At 40.4% G+C, this 23,854-nt stretch overlaps 1 protein-coding gene across 1 annotated transcript in view; it reads right to left on the bottom strand.

Annotated features, from left to right (window-relative positions):
* Nucleotides 1-23,854, bottom strand: part of MCC (MCC regulator of WNT signaling pathway) — a 56,737-nt gene that overhangs the window by 8,805 nt on the left and 24,078 nt on the right. The window contains exons 9-13 of the mRNA XM_041471042.1: nucleotides 23,398-23,498; nucleotides 20,982-21,165; nucleotides 13,594-13,828; nucleotides 7,083-7,289; nucleotides 6,030-6,127 (exon numbers count right to left, since the gene is read on the bottom strand). Coding sequence (XP_041326976.1) covers nucleotides 6,030-6,127; nucleotides 7,083-7,289; nucleotides 13,594-13,828; nucleotides 20,982-21,165; nucleotides 23,398-23,498 — 825 coding nt within the window. The remainder of the gene's footprint in view (nucleotides 1-6,029; nucleotides 6,128-7,082; nucleotides 7,290-13,593; nucleotides 13,829-20,981; nucleotides 21,166-23,397; nucleotides 23,499-23,854) is intronic.

Genomic DNA, 23,854 nt, shown 5'->3' with positions numbered 1-23,854 from the left:
CTCTCTCCAAATAAAGACGTGAGAAACTTTCCCAAAGCCAGGTAGAGAACTCTTGCAATCCCTAGGGCACATCTTCTTACCCATCCAAAGAGACATGCTGTGGGCAGATCCCTTCAAATCCTGGCTCCCCCTGAGGAGTGGGATGACCAGATTCAGCCCAGCACCTGCCCCTGAGATCTGCAGACACAAAGCCCTGATGCAGCAGCACCAGCAGCAGCCAGCCCAGGGGGACTGAGAATTCCTGGCAGAGCTAGCCATGCTGGAAAAGCAGCCCCAGGCCACGGGGGATGGGGAGGGGGAGGGAGGGAAGGCACCTCCTGCACGGTCCATAGCTATCTTCGAGGCCTCTACTTTGAAGGGAAGGCACACACCTCCCATTCCACACTCCACTCCAACTCCTTCCCTGATATCCTTCTGTTATAGTGAGCCCAGCACCATCCCTCGCTCCCCCCTCTGACTTTTCCAGTTGAACAGGGTGACACATATTTGTTTTTCCTAGGCATTTGACTCCTCTCCTCTCACGAGATAACAGCTGGACATTTAAAAGGAATGCAGATAAATTCTCTCTTCATCAGCAGTCTAAACTAACATCTTGCATCAGGCTGGCATGCAGAATCCCCAAGCTAATTCGAATGAACACTTGCCTCACTGGTCTGGCTTGGCCTGCTAAGGAAAACAACCGGAATATAATAAATGTTTTAAAGAGGCAACAAAGCAACACTACACAAATGCCAAGAGAGCCACACTCTTCGAATGCCATGTCTTCCTGGCTCACCTGCTGAATCACCACCCATGCTTGCCAGCTACCTGTGCACAGGAGGCCTTCCCTGATTGCAGAGGTGACAGAGAGTGCTTCAAAAATCACTTTGCTGGTGTAAAATACTGTACTGCTTTTTCTGCTGATTGCCAAGATGCTCAGAACAGATCTCAAAAAACAGACAATACCACAGGCATGTGTTACACCACCTGCAGTGGGGAGACAGGCCAGGTGTGGTCCTGAAGCAACATACTGGCAGTAAAAACGGAGAACAGCCCTGGAGGGAGGCAACAGCATGCCTGCTACACTCACTGCTCAAACCTCCCACCCAGCTTCGTCAGCCCAGCCTGGAAGGTCTCCAGAGCTGGAGCTGTTTGGAGCTCCCCGTGATGATTATATCGAAGTGCATAGCAGCTCAGCAGTTCAGATAACCACAGGGTGGTAAGAAGTACTTACTCCATGTCAAAAATGGAGAAAAAGACAAATCATGGCTGTTTGTGAGGCATATGGTAAATACAGTTCCTCAAGGTGCTTCTAAGGAATCTGTTCCTGATATCACCATGAGTCAATTCTCTTCTTGTGAGGCTTTTCTTAGTGGGACTCTCCAAAGGGATTTCCAGAGACAGACCATGCCCTCTGAAACACACCCAGGAGCCAGGGGAAACCACAACAGGATACTGCACAGTCACAAAAAAGAGACATCTCTGAAATTTGTGATGACTGCAAGCCATACTAGTGTCTCGCTTTCACATGCCTTAGAGTTGCTTATCTCCTCATTTAATTGATGTGGTAATTGGAGACCAGAAATAAGCAAACACTGACAGAAAGCAGCAGATGCATCAGTAGGTCCAGAACACAAACCTCTGTCTCTCTCCCCCTGCTTTTACCCACTGCATGTTTGTCCCATACCTTGATCACAGAAAAGTCTAAAGAGTAATTTTAAATATGAATGGTTACGATATGTTTTAGGCATTTCTATTTTCATTTCTGAGACAGCCTTACTGTGTTCAGTGTAGGCTTGAATTTCAATGATGAAACTGACTGCTGCTATCATGAAACTAAGGTCAGCCCTTGAAAATATTCAAGGCTAACATGCCATCAGATGGAGTTTATCGAAATTTAAAATAAAGGAAGGTGGCTTGATTTCTCTCTCTGACATTGTGTCAGGAAGCAGTCACTGTCATGCCTTGGCCCAATTTTCTATTGAAATGTTTGCTCTCTGAAAAGAAGTTTGGCACAAAACACAGTTGCAGTCTTTGGAAAGGGATAAGGACGTAAGAGCACAAGAAACATTGTACTGTTTCAATAGACACCAGGAAATTATGGCAATAGGATGTGTTTTTCATGTCCTACTAGAAATACCTGCAGCTTCCACTCCAGAGAGGTGGGACCACAGCTCTGGGCAAAATGTACCTTTTGTTAACAGAAGAAGAGCTCTTTTCCAGTCCTACTGATAACTACTAATTTCCTCTCTCCACAGTGACTTCACGATTACTAGCATCACTCACTATCTCTTAGTTTAGAAGTCATCAGGCATGGTAAATATAAAGCTCCTTTGCAGTGTTGCCAGATGGAAAGTCACTCTTTTGTGAGGTAGATAGTGAAACATGTCTAGACTGACACAGTACATGTAATCCTGCACAGCCATCAAGGATCATAATTTTGTGTCAAATGATGATGCAGCTGGGGTCTGAACAGTCAGTCTAGTTACAAAGTGTTTTGCCTGCCACGGTCCTTGCCTAGTACTGCTAGATCCTTCCTGGCCAAGCATTTTCATGATTTATAAATTATTCTCTAAATGTATGAATAAAATACAACCCTGCACAGACAGAAAAGCTATCAGCAGCTGAAAATATAAGCATAGACCACAGGAGGATCTCAACGATCAAAACATTTGTAGCAAGGTTTAGGGAGAGGAAGAAATTTCAGTCTTGCCAGCTTGGCCACTTTTCACAGAATGAAAGCTGAAGAAAATATCTTCTTAGTAGAAGAAAATATGAGTTCTATCATCATTATCATCAGCCTTCTAAAGCAGAATGGAATTGTTACTGCCTCCCTCCTGCCACCTATAATGCATTTACCTGCATTAATGCATAACGTGGTATATGTCTACTGAGTTACAACTCATACAAGTCATGTACAGTGCTCCCTGCCCTGCCCCAGCAGAAGAGAACAAACCAGCAAGGAAGAGAACTCATTTAGGGTCTTCCCTCAGAGACTGTGTCATGTGTCTGATTTTGGGGTATTCAACAAGACCTTGTCTTATAAAACTGGCTTCTGGCACAATCATCAAGGTGTCAGCACCAGGCCATGAAGCTGCTGAGAACACATTTCTACCCTCTCAAGAGCAAGGTATTTCCTGCCAAGAAGCTTGTTTATGGATGTGTCAGACTCAAGAAAGAAGAGGCTTTGTGCCTATTAAAGCACTTCATCATTCCATTAAGAAAAAACAGAGGGAAAACCAAAACTGTGAAAGGCTCTGGCAGAAAGCGTTTATGTTTGGCTGGAACAGGGTATGTCCGAATTAGAGAGCTCAGCTTGCAACACCAGAAATTGGTGTAGTAGATGTAGCTTTAAAAGCATAGGACTTTAAGATAATTTACATTTCTCCCAGTTAGCATAGTGACCATGCAAACAAGTGAATTCTGTAAAAAGCTGGTAACAGGGGTTTTAATGCTGAGCACTACTACAGGAAACCCTGAGTTGTTCTAGAACAAATATGTTATGACAGAACAGATGAAGAACTGCTTCTGCCTTGAATTTCTGCTGATGGGCACTACCAACAAATGATTCACAACACACTACTGGATTCCAGAATTATGAAAATATCCACATCTGCAGAGAGAAGCCAGCCCAGCTCAGTGGATGAGATTGTTCTGCTGCATGGCCATTTGCATACTATGAGCAAATAAATGCTTCCAAACTACACCAAAACCCAAACCATAACTATGTCCTGCTGTTTTATTTGGGTCTCACTCTGTTTCAATTAACTGAGAAGAACCTGACAATTTAAGAGCAACAGAAAGACAGAATGGCAAAGTAACAGAGGGGGAAGCAGACAGAGCTTTAGTCTCTGTAATGATGGGATAAAGAGGGAACAGGAAGTAGGGCTGCTGATTGGTATCACATGCTCTGATAAACAGACTCAAAAACCAACAGATTTCTGCCCCTATCCTTGCAGCTGTTGTCCCCTGAACCAGTGTCTACTGCCTGGAGAAACAACAGAGAGGACCAACTGCTGGATGTATGCACCAAATGTAACCAGTCCTGAAACACTCCTGAATGCTGGCGTTTAAATACCACCTCTGGACCTCAGAGCATGATACGCACTTGTTTCACATTTCTCCCCACCCCCACCCTTCAGCAACACAGCTACTGGGACTAACACCTTAAATTTTGTATTCTGGTCCTACTTCCTTGGCAGGTGAGGAGGATGCACTCACAGAGGAGAAAGGACTTTTGATAATTTTTAGAATTCTTCCGTGGATTTGTGATGGTCTAAATATCACTGTGATATTCGAGGGTCCATTTATCCACAACAGCAGTTAGGGACTTCTGGTATTTTTTAGCATAGCTGTGGCTAAACAGGCTGCAGTAAGCCTTCTCCATATGTAGACAGACCTTCAACTGACTTGCAGAGACAAGACTTCATGGTAAGGAGGGCTAAGCCCTCCTGATCTGGCCGGCACACTCATTAGGGGGAAAAATACCCTGTCCACACAGCTTGCAGGAACTGTGCTTGAGCCCCACTGGCAGCAGCAATCACATTTAGCACAGCTGTATTTCCATTACACAGAGGGCCTTCACAATTTATGTACAGTTTAATCCGATTATTTTTCTTCTCCATTTCTGCCTGACAAACTGTACTTGTGAGGCCCTTGGCTGGAAATCCATGCTAATCAACTTAAGGCCTAGTAGATAAAGCAAAGTTGTTTTCTCTGTGTTGTCAGCAAACCACATTTCATGACTATACTCAAACCTCTGCTAACTAAGGTTATTGGCATCTCCTGTAAATCCAGGAGCAAATAACAAGAGCCGGAAGAGTAGCAGCTTGAGTGAAGGGAGAAAATGCTGGTGGAGCAGCTCACACCAGTGAGCAATGTGGGGGATACAGGGGAGGCCAATGGCTCTCTGCAATGTTTATGTAAATTACTTTGCTGATGGGTTTTATCCACCCACACACAAATGACAGTTTTGATTATTTTACCCACAGAATTTTGTTCCCTGCATCATGCAAATTAAGTACTCAGCAACTGCTAGACTACTAAGCAAATGGTATGAGATGTATTGATTTTGCAGTGGTAATGATCTTACATTTTTACATAATGCCTTTCAGGCTTAAGCATCCCTAGGCACAGCACCCATTGCACCTATGAAAAAAAGCACCTCAGGAATGAAACACCACAGCTACCTGAAAGGACATTCCACCATCAAAGAAGGCGCAAACACCAGTAAAGCAAAACACACTCTTCCCAGCCAAAATTCTTAGCAGCATTTTGGACATGTTCTAAATATAAGAACCAGATTAGATACCAGCCAGCCATTTCTTGGTAAAGGTGGAACACGTATTGAAACCATTATTGAAACTATGCATTTCTTTGTCATTAAGTTTACCACATAGCTGGTGAAGGAAAAACTACAGCAGAAACAAATATCTAGCTAATGTATAACTGTATTGAAAGCTTAAGCTTAAAACCTGGCTGTTGATAAAAGATGTTTGTCAAGACATCAATTTTCTCTCCCACTGGAAAGCTAATGCCTCACACAATATCATTTGTAATGGAACAGTGGCTCCACTTACATACTCAGGAGACAAACAGAGCATCTGAGTCATCAAAATGCCTGCATTTCCCACTCTTGTAACTCCTACCCAAGTTCTAACCTGTGGCCAACCTTCTTAACTAAAGATCACACTTCAAATCCTGTCTTTACTAAGCATTTTCTTTACACACACAAGAAATGTGTCACGTCACTGTTTTATGTCTCATACTCTTGCCTGATAGTGGTCATTGCTGCCATTCTGAGCGTTTCTTTTATTTCTAAAATTCAACTGAATTCTAGAGAACCTCAAGAAGAATGGAATTGAGCACCATGTGAAAGCAGCTAAAGAACAACAGCAGGAGAGAGGGGAAAATTAGAAGGACTTTAATAATTTTCCTTTTCACAGGATCACTCTTCAAACCACTTGAGGGTTAGAGTCAAGGCTCTGAAATAAACCTTTCCCTGGACCTACAGGACATGTCCTGACCCTGGTGAGGGAAGCTGTGTTTACCTCCTGAGTGCATTGGTCAGCTCAGCAGTCAGTTCACTCTCACTGTATGGTCTCAGCTCAGCAAGTGTTAGCGGTGTTGCGGTGCCATCACTGCATTCCTGAGAAAGGAGGAAAAACCACCTGATTAGAAATTACTGACCTTCCTTATGGGAAAATTCTGAAAGCCTCTTAGTTCACAGCTACTTTTAAAATGAAGGTGAAACAGACAACTCAATGTTACAGCAATATGGCAGTGTATCATCATACCAAGAAATGGACTAAACAGATTAGTATTTCACAAATGCCTCTAAATGTTTTTTAAACCACCACAGCTCACTGACTTGCAGAATTCTGCTACTGTGTGCAAAACTGCCACTGCCTTCCTTATATTTCTTTTGACACCACACAAGAAACAAAGAAGCACTAGGATCAAGAGAAGTATTCAGATGATGTATTGCCAGGAACAAGGAAGTAAGGTGTATGTCTTGGTTTTTGTTTTAAAACACATTACTGACATTTTATGGGGACACAGCATTACACTAAGACAAAGTTTTCCGATGTATTTATTTCTTAATGCAAGTTATTACTACAAATGCAGAAATCTGTTTATTCTGCATTATTTTGCATGAAGGGGAGAAGAGTCTTCATTCTCAAATTATTACAATCTGACTTGGAGAAAGAGATTGTCATTACAATGTTCTAGATGCTGCATAGAAATGAGTGCTGATGTTTTCATACTTTGTGTTTATGGGAGAATGGCATTTTGCTTAGACTCCTTTCCAGTGTTTCCAGTGAGTGGCAACAGGCAAAACACATGCTCAACCACAGCAACTTGTATGTCTGGCAAGACTGGCCTTGTGGTAGTCCTCAAAATACCATTAGCCCATGCCTAACACCAATTCTGCAAAGTTCTGAAGTCACAGCATGGAAGAAACCACCTCGCAACTGGGGAAGAGAGAAAAGATCTGCATATAGACAAAATAAGAGCATGATTAACATGCTAAAGACTGCAATAGGGATGGAAAATTTAATTAATCATGTTTACAACTTTGGAAATGTAGCTTGACTCCTGACCTTGCCCAGTTTGTCTCTGCTTCCGCTGCTGGTTGAGTTGAGAGATCTCATTCTCTGCTCTTTTTGTTCTTCCACTTCTGACTTCAAGTGCTCAATATGGACAAGGTAGGCCTGCTCCTGGGCCTCTCGAGTGCTCAGCTTCAATTCCAAAGCCTTCTTCTCCTTCTCCAGCAGGTAAAGCTGTGCCTTGAGCTCTGCCATCTCTTCCTGTTGAAGAAACATTGTATTATTGCTGCTTCATGGGACTAGGTACCTAAAGGAAGATGAGGTTAAACAAGATTTTCATCCAGTCTTATAACTTAAGAGTTCTTTCCATTGAGAAAACTATCAACATCCAGATGACTTTTTATAATCACATTGCATATTTCTTGAAGATCTGTATATCTTCAGTCTGAGTATGATGAGCTGTGCCACCCCTTTATCATCTTCAGGAATAAGCTCAGAAGCAAAATTAGAATTAGACTGTCAGAGATCTGAGAGAATTGCCACAGCTGCTGAAATTTCTCTGGCTCTACTTTGTCCTTCAGAGACCATTGTCTTAAAAGCAGAAGTTTATGACTTTGTCAAACATCTCCCTAAAAGGGAGGTTTCAGTTTCTTAACGATATGCAAGAATTAATCTAATTACTGTGGAAGGGGTTTGAGAGACCAGGACCTATTCCTGCCTTGTAATACCAGCCTCTGTGGTAAAATGAGTTATGTCAAAAAGAGCAACTGAATATGGCACCATCAGACATCCATTTATAAATTCCCTCCCCTAGGTGGCCAGAATCCCAAGCATACACAACTTGAGTTTGACAGAAAAATGCACTCACTTATTTTCTTCCCTAAATACAATCCACAGAGGATGGACACAGGTACTTGATAGAAAGAAGCTCAATTCTGAGAGCTCCTTCTTGCTTCTGACAGGGCTGTCACCTATTGTAACACAATGTCTGCTGCCTGGGGACAGACCTCTGTTTTAACATCTGTCTGACAGTGGCTGGGCAGAAGTTTAAGAGCAAGGCATGAGTGCAATCACCCTTTTTTCAGCACATGCTCCAAAAGTCCTGTGAAAAGCAAATGATGGGTTATTCCGGAACCACAAGGCTCTTTGTGATTAACAACACTTCAGAAATGTTTCTTGTACAAAATGCCTAGTTATTTTCTATACCCAGAAAAACCCAATATCCACAAAACCTTTAAAGATATAGTACTAATACATAATTTGCATTATGTAGTTAAAACCACCAATAAACAAACAAAAGACAGCCTAAACAAAACAAAACAACAACAAAAAACCAAAACAAACAAACAAACAAACAACCCCCAAAAACTCAAAAAAAAAAACCCCAGAAAACCCCAAAAAAACCAACAACTCAACCCAGAATCATGTTTCCACTGTTTAAATTGCCTTGGCCTAGGTCATTTAATGGGTGAATACTAAGTTCATGCAGACAGTTTCTGTATTACATTTCTCTTGTTCATTGTGTAAACACCTCTGAAAGACAGAAGTTTCTTGTTGCGTGGCCAGCCTAGGAACAAGTCACTATTTATTAAAAAGAAAACAAAAACCCAAAAAACCCCTAATCACAAAAATAACAGAGGTATCTTGCTTTATGGTTCAAAAATAATGCTCTTCATATTTTAGCCATTATTAACAAAGGTCATACAAAACCAAATCTTTACACATATTTAGACAAACTTTTTATGTTGAAAGGAATCTGAGTTCCTACCAAAAATCTGCTGTCTGGATTAAGAGTAAGCAGTCCACACAGGTGTATCACAGTTACAACCATCACTGGCTTATTCAGAACCATGTAAAAATAAAATCCTTATCTTAAAAACCCTGAGGGGCTTGGAAAGGTTTGTATGAACTTTAAAGTCACTGATTTATTTATCTGCTTGTTTGTGAACTGAAGGTTAGAAGCACAATCAGTTTCATTCAATGTGGTTTACACAAATTTAGTTGTTAGGCAAACTTACCATTAATTGCTTCTGTCAACAGTAAAAAATGTAAATACTGATAAATAATGATGGGGAAATTTTGTTATAGGAGTTGAACTGGATGGTCTGATATACTCAAGTGAATGCCTTTAACTGCTTAAGCCTCTACTTCTAAAGCCATTAATCTACTTAGCCTTCTTAGTGAAGGCTGAGAAGTAATTTGAACAGAGTATTTTGACACTTATATGAATAAAAGATACTTTTGGCTGTCTGTGTGGGATGGTCATGACAAAGTCTTTCCTGGCTAGAGGATGAAACTAGGCAAATTCAGCCCAGAAATAAAGGACATTTATTCCCTAAAATAAAAGGGTAAATTTATCCACTACAACAAATAATCTGTAGAACAGTTTTTTCTTATCATGCAAAGATTTTAACTTATTTTATTTTCATAAACATTCAGTATTTTTTTATTTTATTTCTTATTTTATCCAAGCTCAAAATAAATTTGAGGATCAATGTTTAACTCCTTTGTTTATGAAGACAGTAAGCTTAGATCATCATATATGAAATCAGCAGTTTGCATCCTGTCCCAGAAGACTTATCACGCACCACCCATATGTTACTTTTCTCATGTCAAAACAACGTGACTTGGAAGTAAAGAAGCAAAAACAAAGCAGGGGATAAGTTAAAAAGCTTCTGTCAGCCAGTGTCTTACAGAGGCTGCCAGAGAAGGAACAGGGGAATGGAAAGGTTGAAGATGGTTAAAAATTCGAACTGCAGTTGAGGATTGTGATACGGACCCACGCAATGTGTGAGGCAGAGTAGCAGCAGCCATTTTGGGAAAATTCAAGTATTTCAGGTTTATTTAGTGAGTCAATATGCAGCAATTCTTTCCATGAAAATAAGTCTTCTAAAGACCGCATCTAAATTCAATTGAAATGACAATGCCACCTTTGTGTATCTACTGTTTCCCTTTTCTTCCAGCTACAGGTTGCTGTGAAGCATTTTTCCAGTTTAACACACCTGCATCTTCAGAGTGAGCACAGGTGGCACTCACTAAATGAAACCCTGAAGGAGGAGGTAGCAAGTGTCCCTCTTCTAGGGGATTGCAGAAGACTAAAGAAAATCCATGCAAATTCACAAGCTTCATGTATCAAATCCAGCAGCTATTTTGCGACTAATTAATTTAATATTGAGAGATATTTTGTACTTACAGTCATACTATAATCCTGATTTTGAGAAAAACTTGAATGAAAATTTAAAATTTCTGATTCAAAAGAATCAGAAACACCACAGAATTCTCAAAATCAAAATTTGTATTCGATTTGGTCACGTAGGACTCTAATGTGGCAAGAAGTTTTTAAAGTCACAAAAGTCATGACTCCGGGAGAATCACAGTAAACAAGGTGGGATGTGTCAGCCTTCAGAATTAAAACAAACATTACAGCAGATAAATGTCATGCTCTAGTTAACTGTATTTCACTATACAAATCTGTAGGAGTATGAAGCGCTGTAACAAAGGTGGACAATGGAATTCTTAACATTTTCCACCAAAAGACTAGTCTCAAAGCACATGAATGACATTATCAACACCTGTACACAAAAGAGGAAAAATTATCAGTGTAGAAAGCTGAGACTTCTTATCTAGATTAAGTCCTTTGAAATGCAGAAAGGCTGTAAACCAGGAATTATTTACACCCATCAGAAGTAATCTCCTTGCTAACTGGGGCATGACAACAACTGACCTCAAAGCAAGACTACTCAATGATGACAAACCGTGGATGAGAATGTATTTGGAAACATGGTTAATTATTGCTTGAAGCAAAGAATTGAATTTTATAGGAGTACTGGCAGACCACTACGTCTTATGCTCTGGATCAGTAAAACAATAATAATAAACAGGGCAGCAGAGAAACAATCCTCAAACTGCCTTTCTAATTAATAATGAAGAACTACTAAAGGTATTTCAAACTGATGAGGTGATCAGTTTTTACTGGAAATCAGCAATGGAAGGTGCCAAAAGATGTGGCAGAGATTCCAACACAGAACCAAGTTTTGGGAAGACAGCAGGGCAATTGTAAGATCCAGCAACGCGGGAAATTGAGTAGCTTGGTCTAGCTGCATCACCCTTGCTAAGAATGTAGAAGGGAGAGAACAAATTAAAAATGATAAACAGTGAAGTCTTCTGCAGTTCATCTGCTTCAAGTTAAATAAAATACTGAGAGGAAACCTAAATTTTCAGTTTGTGTTGCAAATGCCCTCTGTGTGGAGACTCAAGGTTTGACTCTATTTCTCAGAAGACTGATTTATTATCTTATATATTATATTAAAATACTACATAAAAACTATACTAAAAGAACAGAGAGAAAAGAAAGATCAGAAGGTTACAAAGAACAAGAATAGAATAGAATGCATAACAAAAACCTTGTGACTGCTCGCAGCCTCGGCACAGGTGGCTGTGATTGGTCATCAATTGAAAACAATCCACATGGACCAGTGGAAAATGCACCTGTTGCACAGCAGCAGATAGTTATTGTTTACATTTCTTTCCTGGGGTTCCCAGCTCCTCAGGAGGGGAAAGATCCTAGCAAAGGATTTTTAATAAAATATCATAACTACAAGTTTGTCTCAGAAGGAGGCAGATGCATATGATGTTCTGTGTAAGATACATGTTTCAAATAATTGATACAAAAAATAAACTCAGAAGGCCAAAAGGAGTCCTGACCTTAGGTTCAACTCTGTTCCAGCCTGACAAATAGATGAGGAGGGGTAATGCAGACCTGAGCAACAACCATGGAAGCTGACAGGTAACATATTCGACAAATCACAAGTTTTCACAATTGAGGTTTCACAACGTCTCTTTCAGAAACATAAGGTTTTCCTGCAGTTGTGAATTTCAGCAAAGTACAAGAAATTACAACCAATAACAGTACTCTCAGTTTCTCTGTACTGCAAAGGGCTGAAGGTAACGTCACACACCTATGCAAAAATGTGTGTCTGTTCTGTATGCACTCCACACGACCTGATCAAGAAGAAAATGTTCTTCCAGAGGCAATTCCGGCAGTGAAAACCCAATGTGCCAGGTCCAGCCAAATGGATGCTGTGTGCCAAAAACAAAGTTAGATAACTGTTGTGTGAACAAAAGAAATACCAGCACTTGAAACGGTACCAGAAATTATGATATGCAACTGCTGGTGTTCCTGACAGGGAAAGCAAGGCCACTACCTCACAAGAAATACAGCTCTGCAGTTTCCTCTTATCTTTAAATTAAAATAAAATTAGGAAAATAAAGTGAGTTAAAATTGAAAAGTAGAGAATGAAATAGAAAATAGAGAAGGAATAGAAAATAGAGAAAAGAATGGTGTGCAAGAGATTTCAGGGAAGATCTGGATGCACAAAAGGAAAAGGAATTGTGATATCCAAAATATGCATCTGATTATCTACCAACATCTTACAGTACATCTTGCATGTTTTAGTTGTGGGGAATATATTGCTGTTGGTCACAATGTATTCAAACAAGTAACATAATTTTACACCTCCCAACCTCTAGCAAGCAATCTTTTCTGAACTGCCAATAATAAATGCATTATTATATAATAAATGCAAAACTGTATCTGTCGTCTTGGAAAAGCAGCACCACTAAGAACATAGTTATCATCACCAGGCTATCACTTAGCCAGAAGCAGCACATCTGAACAAAAATCTGTAACTTTAGAAGCTCATTAAACTATTAGGATTTTCTGTCCCACTCAATACCATCACCTGACATGTCAACAATTATTTGGCTAAATTAGCACTTGCTAAAATATAGAAGTTAAACAGAATCAAAACCAGACAAATTCATATTGCCTTTGGTATGTTCCTATCTTTTAGTTCACCTCTCAAAATCAATACAGAAGACAGACTTAAAATGATGTAAGCTCTACAACTGGTCAGTAAAGATCAGCTTTTCTAGAACACATCTTAAGAGCTGGACATATAAAGCAGGGTTTTCTCCAAAACCCTCTGTTAATGCAAGTCATTACACACCCTACCCCTCGTTCAGTCTCTGGACTCAGCTACAGATTGGAACACAGTGCCTAGAACAGTTCAGGACTTGTGACCAACTGTCAGAGAGCATTAGGGATGACATCTGACAGACCATTCCTCCTCCCACACCAATATTAAAAGCAGTGGAATTTGTTCTGCTTCAGTTCACAAATATTCATGATGCATATCTGCAAGCTCCTAAGTAATGACCTATCTCTTGGGAAGTGCTGAATCATGGTTTTTTGTCATCCTTGAGCAATTCAGCTGCCATATCTCTCAGAAAAAGAGCATCTTGTTTGTCAAAAAGAGCATTCCAAGTTTAGAGACACTGATGAAGTCCTTCTAATTCAGAACACACATAGCTCATCACTGTTAATGCACTGCCTTCCGTTGCTTTCTGACTACTGGATTTTCAGTCCAGATTATGTGTTTCAATGAAGTTACCTTTTATTACCCACTGATACTATCAAATAATCCCACCATGTGTGTGACTGAGTATATTTTGTGACACGGGCATTGCCAGCAGAGCAGCTCCCTCTTGGTTATGAATAAAATACCTTCATTGCCATGAGTTCCTGCATCAAGACTGCATTTTCCAGGTCCAGCCTCTGGTTGTCTCCACGTGGCTTAACATCATAACTAAGGGGATCAATGTGGATGCTTTCCAGCTCCAGCATTGTCAGTTTCACTGCTGCCCTGTCATTTTTCAGCTGCTGGATGTAATCCTTCAGCCGCTGCTCATCCTCCTTTGTGAACTCTGTGTCACAACTACTTGCAGTTGAGCTGGTAGTACTGGAAAGAGAAAGAATGGTATTAGAAAAAAATACACTTGAAACAAAATCTTAATTTTTAATCAAACACACTCCCAATACTTCATCAATGCATCTGAGTCTTACTTAAAAGTTCATAGAAAGGACACAGATGTAGCATGGACTGGACACTGCAATGTGAAGTGTGACAAATTCAGAAAAGAAATTAATTCCCTAAGCTGCACAAGAAAACTGAATCATGTGACAACTTCTCTGCAAAGTCAGATATTTATTGATGTCTAACCAAATTACTTTATCTGAAATGGTGTCTTCTGAAAAAAAGTGGTGGATTTTTTTTCATTCAAAAAGGGAAAAAAAAAGCTATTTAAGACTTCTTAGCAATAAGAGCACAGCAAGCTGCTCAGACACTGAGTCTTCACCTTCTTTAAGAAGAACCATCTGTTAAGAAAAAAGAATGAACCCAGGCTTGACCTATCTCTGCTGATGACCATACCAGTTATCACCTCAGGTATTTTAATGGATACTTTTAGGAATCAACCTAATGAAAAGTACACTGACAGATGCCAGGAGAATTTTCAGTTCATGTGAAGGTGTACTCCTCAGCATTCCTTCAGGGTTAGAGTGATTTAAAACTATCCAATGGAGTAGCAGGAATTGCAATAAAAAGTCATCATGAAAGACTTGGTGTATCTTCTGAACAAATGAGGGCCCGTTATTCTGCTCCGTAAGTGTTTACACAGAGACTGCAGAAAGGGATAATAATGCCATTAGAGCAATGGGGGCTGAGTGCTGCCTACCCACCTCCATGCATGCCAGTGCTGCAGGGGGCCCAGACTGACACAGCTGTAACATTCCAGGGCTGAATATAGTTGCAATAACACTAAAAGGAAAATAAAATGCCATGTTGTTTCTATAGCCTCACTCAAAGCTCCCTGCTGTCTCCTGAGGTCCTGTAATCAGCTGTTGGGTGAGGGATAAGTCATCCATTAACTGCGCCTGTCTGGAATGCTAGATGATCTCAGTTATCAGCAGGGGAATAAATCACTTTCTGTATCAAATTGCACTGCTGTTCAACATTTTTGTACTAAGAAAAAAAAGTCCCACCCGCTAGATGGTGTGAGAGCCAGGATGATGCCCTAAAATATTATGCACGTGCAAAGGGGAAGCCTATCAAAATAGGCTTAATTTTTCTCTTTCCTTTGGTTCTACTTCAGCTAAAGCTACATTGATTTTAAAGCACTTTAAATAATTGCCCATCTTCCCAAAAATTCCAAGCACAGCCTTGGAGAAGACAAGAGAATCAGCAGGTCTTACAAGATTTCTCAAAATCTTTCCCCCTCATGATATATAGTATTTCAGCTCTTTACTACAGTTCCATAAATTCACATTATTCCCTCCTTTTCTGAGGGATAAGAGGTGCCTGCCATAGTTGACACAACTGTAAATTGGTCTTTGCTTTTGTTTTCATCAATTTCCTTCTGCAGTGAAACTTAAGAGCACTCAGTACCCATATACATAGAAACCCTTTCAGGCTGAAACACATCTTTGTTCATACTATTTCTTGAACAGAAAATTATGAAACACTTACTAAATCCCGCTTTACTGAGCCTAAAGGCATCTTGCTGAATTAGACATTTATATTAAAAAAATGAGGATAGACAATGTGAAAAGTACTTTATTCTGTACTGAAGTCATGTTGTAAGTTTCTTCCACAGCACCCAAAGAATGCAATTGCAGAGCTTTTCTGGATTAAATGTAAAACAGCTGTTGTTGGAGGAAGGATAGCTTTAAAAGTCTTGGGGCACAAAGACCTCAGTTTTTGCTTGAAAAGGAAAGAAAACCCAAACCTCCTGCTGCGAATGAAACCTGAGCAAAAAAATGCTGCAAGTTTATTGTTATGTTGAGCTGGACCTCATACTCCACACATATTCACAGATTTTGGCCTGTGAAGACCCACAGCTATGCATATATATGTTAGGGGAATGGAGTCCAAACTGAGGAAGGCAGTCTGGGCTGTTGCCAGTGATGCTCAGGCTGCTTTTACTCCTGGCTGCCTGCCTGCCTGTCTGCAGCTGAGTTGGCTCCTCTGGTGAATTGCTAGCAAGCTGCTCTTCTTCTCCTAGGATTTTTTTTTTTTTTTAAGAAGTTGGAGGGAGCTCAGCAAGGAACTTGTGTTTCAGCCAGCACACAAGAGGACAAGGACCTTCAGCCTCCCCCTGCATTTAGCAGCACATCCCCACCCAAAAGACTGGAAACAGCTGGGGTACAAGGGACAGAAACAGCACTGCAATGTTTCTGATCTCCCTAGCAACTCTGCCAGGGGTACTGCCCCAAAAACCCCAGCAAACAGTTCTCCACAGCCACAGTGCTGGTCCACTACTGCTCTCTTCATGGGATGACAGCTGGTGAGCACTTCATCCTGAATTTCTTATATTGCCCTCTCTTCTGAACATCAGTCAGGACAAAGAAAACCATTTACAGTATAATGCATCCATCCAAAAACCACAGGAAACTCTTGCAAAAGACGTGCAGTTTCTTATTTCTTAAGTGTTTAGGTAAGCAGAGAGAAAGGATCACAGGTTTCATCACAGCTGGAGGGTATACAACATCAATCTGCCCATTCTCACGGATGCTATGTGAGAACAAGAAATCTTCTTCACACTTGTTTCATTCCTTGAGTCTTTTATGATGATGTCATGCCTGGGTGAGGTCAAATTAATTCTGATATACAATTTTTGGAAAATATATGGGCTGGTACATGTAATATCAGTCTTGTTTGCTACCATCAGTTATGTGTATAACATGCAGTGGATGGACATGAAAGAGGCTTTCAGCAGTGCTTCTCTGTCAGTAGCTTCTGCACACTACAAAAATGTATCCATAAAACCCTACATGAGCATAATTTTATCTGTTAAAAATCAAGTCAATAAATTAATATAATTGCAATTAAGCACTGGTGTTGATAATACAGTTGGTAGAACTAAGATTAGCATTGTCAGAACTGAATCCACAAACTTGCAAACTTGAATACCTGCACACAACCAAATACTTTAAAGAATTAAGTTGATCTACAGTGCACATAGCCCAAACACCTTCTTTCTAGCTGAACATTGTGGTTTCAGATCTGGGACAGCACAATGCCAGTTTCTCTTCCTGAGAAACTGAAGAATGCCCAAATCAGGCAAAGGACAAACAACAGCTAATACCAGAGCCTCTGGTAAACTGCCCTGCTTCCTTCTGAGTCTACTTCAGTCCAGCAACAAAGTGTTATGCAGATAACACTGAGATATCTATTTAGACATTTTCAAATAACTTATTTGCACGCCTCAGCCAGGATAATCTTGTCTGTCACCAACTTATCTGAAACCTGAGATGGCTCTAACTACAGATAGATTTCCACGGTTGACTGAGTTCAGATATTTTGTGACACTGTATAATACTGAAAAGAATTGCCTTTGCATATAAGGGACCCAATCTGTCCTTCCGTGAACCCAGATGTAAGGTTGGGCTTCCTAGCACAGCAGGGAATAAAATACACCATTTTCAGAGAGTGTTACAACCGGGCTTCTTCCCTTTTGCTGCCTTCCAAAGGTGCAATCAGTCAAACCTTGTTGGCAGGCTATGTTCTATACTTAGCTTTCGTTCATTTAAAATAATTATGACTTCCAACTACATTGTAAACCGATTTCTATTTTCAAAAACTGAACTGGCAACATTATTGTGGTGCTGCTGCCAGTCAAATGAATTTAGAATTAATTTAAAGGACTTTAGGCTTTTTCATTCCTTTTCATTTATTTTCATTTCAGTTGTTCCCTTCTACAGTCTTTAACCACTCAACACTAGTGGCTCAACAAGCACTTACTCTCAGCAAGGGGTTCAGTGATTTGATTCAGAATCTCATCTGAAATTTCAAAGCCTGAGATGGGTCAACAATTCCACTGTAAATCCATATTCTACAGGATTTCAAACAACAGGACAAATTAGTAATTTGTCACAAGTCTCAACCAAGGATAGTTTTCATCATCCTACTACCACTTTATTAATTTAGTTTCAAAGGGAAAAGGCAGCAATATGTATCTGCAACTAAAAACCTGCAACACTGAAACATTAAAGGCAAGAAAATCTGTTTTGGAGATTCAAAGTATGTTTCAATTGAATACTGTAAAAATATTTTCACAGTGGTCCCCAGATGGGGGGTGATTCACATAGAACTCACTAGAGGTGAGAAGAAATGACCTTAAATTGTGCTAGAGGAGGTTCAGATTAGATACTAGAAAAAAATTTTCACTGACAGAACAGTCAGGCATTGGAATAAATTGCCCAGAAAGGCAGTGGAGGTACTATCCCTGGAAATGTACAAGAGATATCTGGATGTGGCATGTGGGAATAAGGTTTTGGGGTGGTTATGCTGTGCTGGGGTGTGGACTGGATGATCTTGAAGGTATCTTCAAAACTTGATTTCTATGGTTCTGTGATATAGAAAACATAGAAAAGTATATGTCTTTTGAACGAAGACAGATTTTCCATCAATGGGGCAGCACAATGTCTGTGTCTGTAAGCTGAAGAGGGGATCCCTCTCTTTTGAGACAGGGTAGAAAAAATCTGAAAACACCTCTAACCACATGTCACTTGAATGCAACAGAAGGAAAGAAGAGGAGATTCATATTTTCTGGAGAAGTTGAAGTTTCAAAAATGTTTTCATTGATATGTACGCTTAGGCAAAGATAAACTACTTTGGGTGTGGGTGAGGGGAGATGCAGTATTGCATTTTATTTAAATGGTATGCTCTGTCTCACCCCTCCAAAATGCATGGTATATCCTAAGCCTGTGGTCCTGTCCTGAACCATCCTGTACCTGTAATCCCATTGGCCCAAGTCTGACTCCGTGCCCACTTCAATCTCCCTCTTAAACCGTGCTAGGGAGACCCGTCACCCTCTTAGCTTCTTCCCCTCTCAGCTTCTTCCCCTCTCTCAGCCTTCCTCCCCGCTTGCCCCTTCCCTCCCCTAGGCTCCCCCTCCTTCCCCCTCCCCCCTTCTCCCTCAGTATCCATGCTGTTCCCGGGGAGGGGGCCCCCAATAAACCCTCATCTAACCAGCACCCTCAGAAGCTGTGTGGAGTCTCCTTGCCTGCCCGCTGCTGCCAGAGAATTCACAGCCTCGGGGGCCCTCCGGGGACACCCCGGGGTACCCCCCGCAAAACGATCCACAGCAGGGAGAGGGACAACAACCTGTAAGTAATAATCAGATCAGAGTGCCACAAATTCCTTATTGTGTGGCTTCTGAGTGACAACAGCTTTTATCTCCTATGTTCCACCTATATAAAAAGAAATTGTAGAAGCTACCTCATTCAGCACAATATGTTGCTCCACACCAGAAAAAAATACTACAATGACAATAATGGCTCAAGAGAAAACATTTCTTTCATATAAGAACACTAAATTTGCATTTTCACGTTCATGACATAGCTTATCCTGATGAAATTTTCAATCCTATGCCACTTAAATATTCTCTGCTGAAACTTTATCTACTGAGCCATCACCTTACATGGACACATACACACAGGTCCAGCTGACCACCAATGAACACAGACACAAACACAGACTCTTATCCTCCCAAAAATCCTGCTAAAGCAAGCAAGAGCTGTAGAGATTACATTCCTACCAAACAATTTCAGTGCAAGTCTAGGAAAGCAAACACTGAAACAGGAACAATCCCCTTCCCCCCAGTTCTTCCCTGTCAATACTGGAAACTGCCTGAAATGTTTCCAAGACAAAAAAAAAATTACTGTGCCTTGACTACATGCCACACATCTCACAAGGAGTAAGAACACTGAGGTAGTTCTGAAAAACTGAAAATGACCCTTTCAAACAATAGAATGGGAAATGAGCTTGGCTTGGGTAGAGGTGTTACTACATGTAGACACAGACAACATGTTTGCATACAGGTGTAGATATGGCCTAAGACACAGCAAGCCAAGTGCTTGAAACAGCTGCTTGTAATGTCTTTCCAAGCCCTGTTTAAATGCTTTTGGTAGAAAGTATGATCAGTGCGCTACGAGCACAGATGCTGCCACAACCATTTCTATGTAAAGACACAGCTTTCTCGCACTGAGAGTGCACCAGAAAATTTATCTGAATAAAATAACATTAAAATTCACCTCACATTAGGACCCTGTTCCCTCAGATTACCTTTTTGCTCTCTTTTTAGCTATTCCATGCCAGTCATATGGCAGGAAATAAGATCCTTTGGAGGAGGCATCAGCAAGAAGAGGAAATGATACAGTACTAAAATAAACTTCTGAAGTGTCAAAGAAAATGACTGCATTTGAATAAAGATCTGGCTAGAAAGCTGAATTAAAATGAAGTTTTAGAGCAAATCTGAGAAACAAAAATAACATTTAAAGAGAAAAATGTTCATCTGTATTTATCCAGGACACTTGCCAAATTTCTATCCATACACAAGCACACATATTTACTGCAGAGTACAACTAGACCACAGGCAGGCAAAAACTCAAAATGAAGTTGCTGGCACATATATTTGAACTGGTACACTTCTGCAATAATAGCTCATCTATGTTTTATTATTTTATAGGTCTTCAGAAACACTGCAGTATCCAGTCTTTCCTGGAAGAATCCAATCTATCCCACACCATGAGTGAAAAGAACAGGATGGGAAGGAATAATTTGGAGGGGTGCAAAGGGTGAGGAAGGAGAAAGGAGAGGAAATGTTTTAAAACAGAATGGATAGATTTGCAACATTTAGAAAACAATTCTTTGCACTCCAAAATGTCAGCGAAAGCCTGTTTCAGGTCACTGGTTCTCTGCACATCTATGCTGTCTGCATACAACAGATATGAGTAACAAGAACATGATTTGAGTTCCAACAAAACAGTAAGAAAGTCACTGTAGTAAAACAAACTTAGTGGTTTTGCCCTTCATGAAGAAGATCAAAGTCCTGAGTCACCCATTTGCAACAAATTTATACAAAATTCTTCTTGGCTGGAGTTGCTCAAAGTCCAAAGACAATTAGACCACTGAGGCATAGTGACTTACAAATCAAAGCATAGAAGCCAAAGGACTGAGGTGAGGGGAGGTAGCTCAGCAAATACAATAGAACACAAGTTTTCATCTGGAATCAGAGATTAGGAGATTAGGAGAGCAGACGAATTGCAGTTACCTGGTGTGGCTGTTGGAGGACAGGCTTTCCCAGGGCTGCACACTACAGCCTGTGACAGCATAGGCTCCCCCACAGCTCCCATCCAGCTTCATCAGCAAAGCTTTTGCTGCATTCTCAGCTGTCTTCCTGCAGTCATGAGCCCTCTTAAGCATTTGTGTGACATTTTCATCACCAGTCTGGTCCCCTAGTTTTCAAGCAAACAATCTTTCAGACAGGAATTAAGGCAAGAGATCCTTCTACTTACTCTCAGTTTATACCAAGACAATGACAATAAATTACGAATCTGTGAACTGAAAGCAACTTCACTTCCTTGTCAGCATCAGTGGTAACTAGAAAACTGGCCTGAATGCACCATGCTGCCAGTGACAAGTTCCAGGTACTTGTGGCTCCAGGCAACATGTCTTAAGTGATGCAGAATTTTAGCTTGTCTGTTTATAACGGGTGTGCATTCTGCATTAACATTAGGTTTGGATGCTCAAATTATGAACACACTGGAAAAGCCTCAGCTTCCATTACAGCTCTTACTCCAGTCGGTGCAGCGTGGTTTCACAGTGTAGTCATCTCCAGAACTTCTCCTCACAGGCACCCTGATCTCAAACCTGATCGTCTGCCAAGAACACCTTCTGACAGGCTGCCTAGCCAGACAGAAGAATTGCCCTGCTGCTCTCACATTTTACAGTCATGCATACTAAGCCAAAAGAAAACTAGCCCCAGTTAAATTGCTATAATTTTTAGTGGTTATACAGCACCTGTGAAGCTGGTAAGTTTCAGGAGAAGGAGGACTGAAACCATCACTATCACTACTCCTACAGTCTTCCAGCTGCACTGTAGTCAAGTCATTAAATTAAGACCTGTTATTGGGTACACAGAAAATCTACAAATGTATTTGTAGATTAAGCTATAATATATTTATACTTTAGCAAAACCCAACAGCTTGCTCTGTGTTGGATTTTCATTTAATCCTTCTTCAAGTCAATAACCTGCACTGCACACTTGCTGAGTGAAGCACATGCACTAGAAGTAACATTAATGAGGAAGAAAGGAAGGGTGAATGTTCTGTTAAGAGACGCTGGATATGCTCATCTTTAAGTGATGTAACTCCCATGAATTTTCCACTCAGAGATGTTGATATAAAGCTTGACTGATCTTCAAACCAAAAATCTGTTATTTTATCTAGGTGTGTTAATCAAATTTCATAATGAAGTAAAGGTACATAAACCATACACAACTTCCTCCATGCTGTGCTGTGTAGTGGGAAATTTGCACTATTTCTATTTCACAGCTATAACTGATAATACCATAATTAAGAGCTGTAGACAGATACCTACATAAAAACTTAACTACAGTCTCTTCCATAAAATGCATGTCAGATGAAATCCTACTCAAACACAAAGTATTTCTCCCTTCTAAGATTTCTTTCTACCACCTACACAAATAGAAAATTTGAGCCTAAATTCACTTTTGCTACTCACTGATCTCTGACAGCTGGGGAAAGTTTCCTAGCACATTGTGAAAAGGAATGAACAGAGTTCGGAGAAAGGTGGAAGAAAATCTCAAACATCCCCTCTACTGTGAAGCCAGTGCTCCTAACACACCAGGCACTTGCTATGCTTCAGCACAGTATGAAGAGTTATTCTCTCTCTGAATGCTTCTTTCCACTTGATGATTACTATGACTGCCTTCTCCTGTCCATTAAAGGAATGGAACTACTAACACTGGAATTTCATTGTGCAGTCACCTCTTTCTATCAGAAGAATGGAGCCAGCAGCAATGCCAAGCTCCAAACTTCTGAACTGTACTGTACCTATGATAGTGGCTTGTTGTATTATTTAGCAGGTAGCATATTAAAAAACAACACCCAGCCACTGGATTAACTAACGACAAAATAAGTAAAATCCAGAACATACAGGCTAAACAGAACATAGAATGTTTTAAAATTCCAGAGCAAAGGTAAAACAGAGGGTGAAAAATTACAGCCTTTAATTTTTTTTTATTTGTAACTATTCAATGCTTTGTATTATTTTAATCCCAGTTTTTCATACATTAGACTGTTTCTGGGGAGTCAATCTTAGTGAATCTGGACTTGCAACTATCACAGATGTAAAGTCCTAAACCACCTTTGCTCACAAGTATGGTTTAATTATTCCACTCTGTACAGCTGCATGCCTACAACAATCTCACTCCTGCCAGAAGAGGCATCTCCTTGTGAAACCAACACAGGTGAATTTAAATTGTTCTCTTGCATTTTACCCCTATTTTTGGGGTGTATAAAATAATTTAAATAGCTAAAAACAAGAAATGACTGGAGAGCATTCTTAAGTAATGGGTGATGACCTGATTCACCATTACAACCAATTCTAATGCTGACTGACATGCCAAAAAAACACGTATATTAAATGATTCATTGACATCTTACCAACAGAACCAACACCTGCAGCTCTGAATTGCCCAATAATGAGACTCTGCTCACTTTCTGCCAATGCCAACAGCAGCTCATATGCTTCTATGCACTGCTCACTGAAAGGGAAAAAAAAACCCACACAAAATGTTAACTGCAATTTAAAGAAGAACAACACCTACAATAGCAACAACAAAAAAAGAGCTGTCTGATTAACTGCACGATTCTCTACTACTTGTCTAGCAGCAGGGATGTTAAAGAACATTATACACATAGCCCCTATTACAAGCATTCAGCAGTCTCCCCATTTTTATAACAGTGCCAGGCTGGCCTCAAGTAATGTAACAAGCCAAGAGATAAGAGAGTGACCCGAAATAAAGGAAGCTCCAGAAGCATGTTTTAAACAGGTGATAATAAAACCAGTGGTCAAGATCCCTTTGAGAAACTTTTCCCAGATCTTCTCACTTTACAACAT

Source organism: Pyrgilauda ruficollis, unplaced genomic scaffold (assembly GCF_017590135.1).
Source record: "Pyrgilauda ruficollis isolate IOZ18807 unplaced genomic scaffold, ASM1759013v1 scaffold254, whole genome shotgun sequence".
NCBI classification, from domain to species: Eukaryota; Metazoa; Chordata; class Aves; order Passeriformes; family Passeridae; genus Pyrgilauda; species Pyrgilauda ruficollis.
Note: the sequence above shows the minus strand (reverse complement) of the source record. Positions and strands in the feature narration are given on the sequence as shown.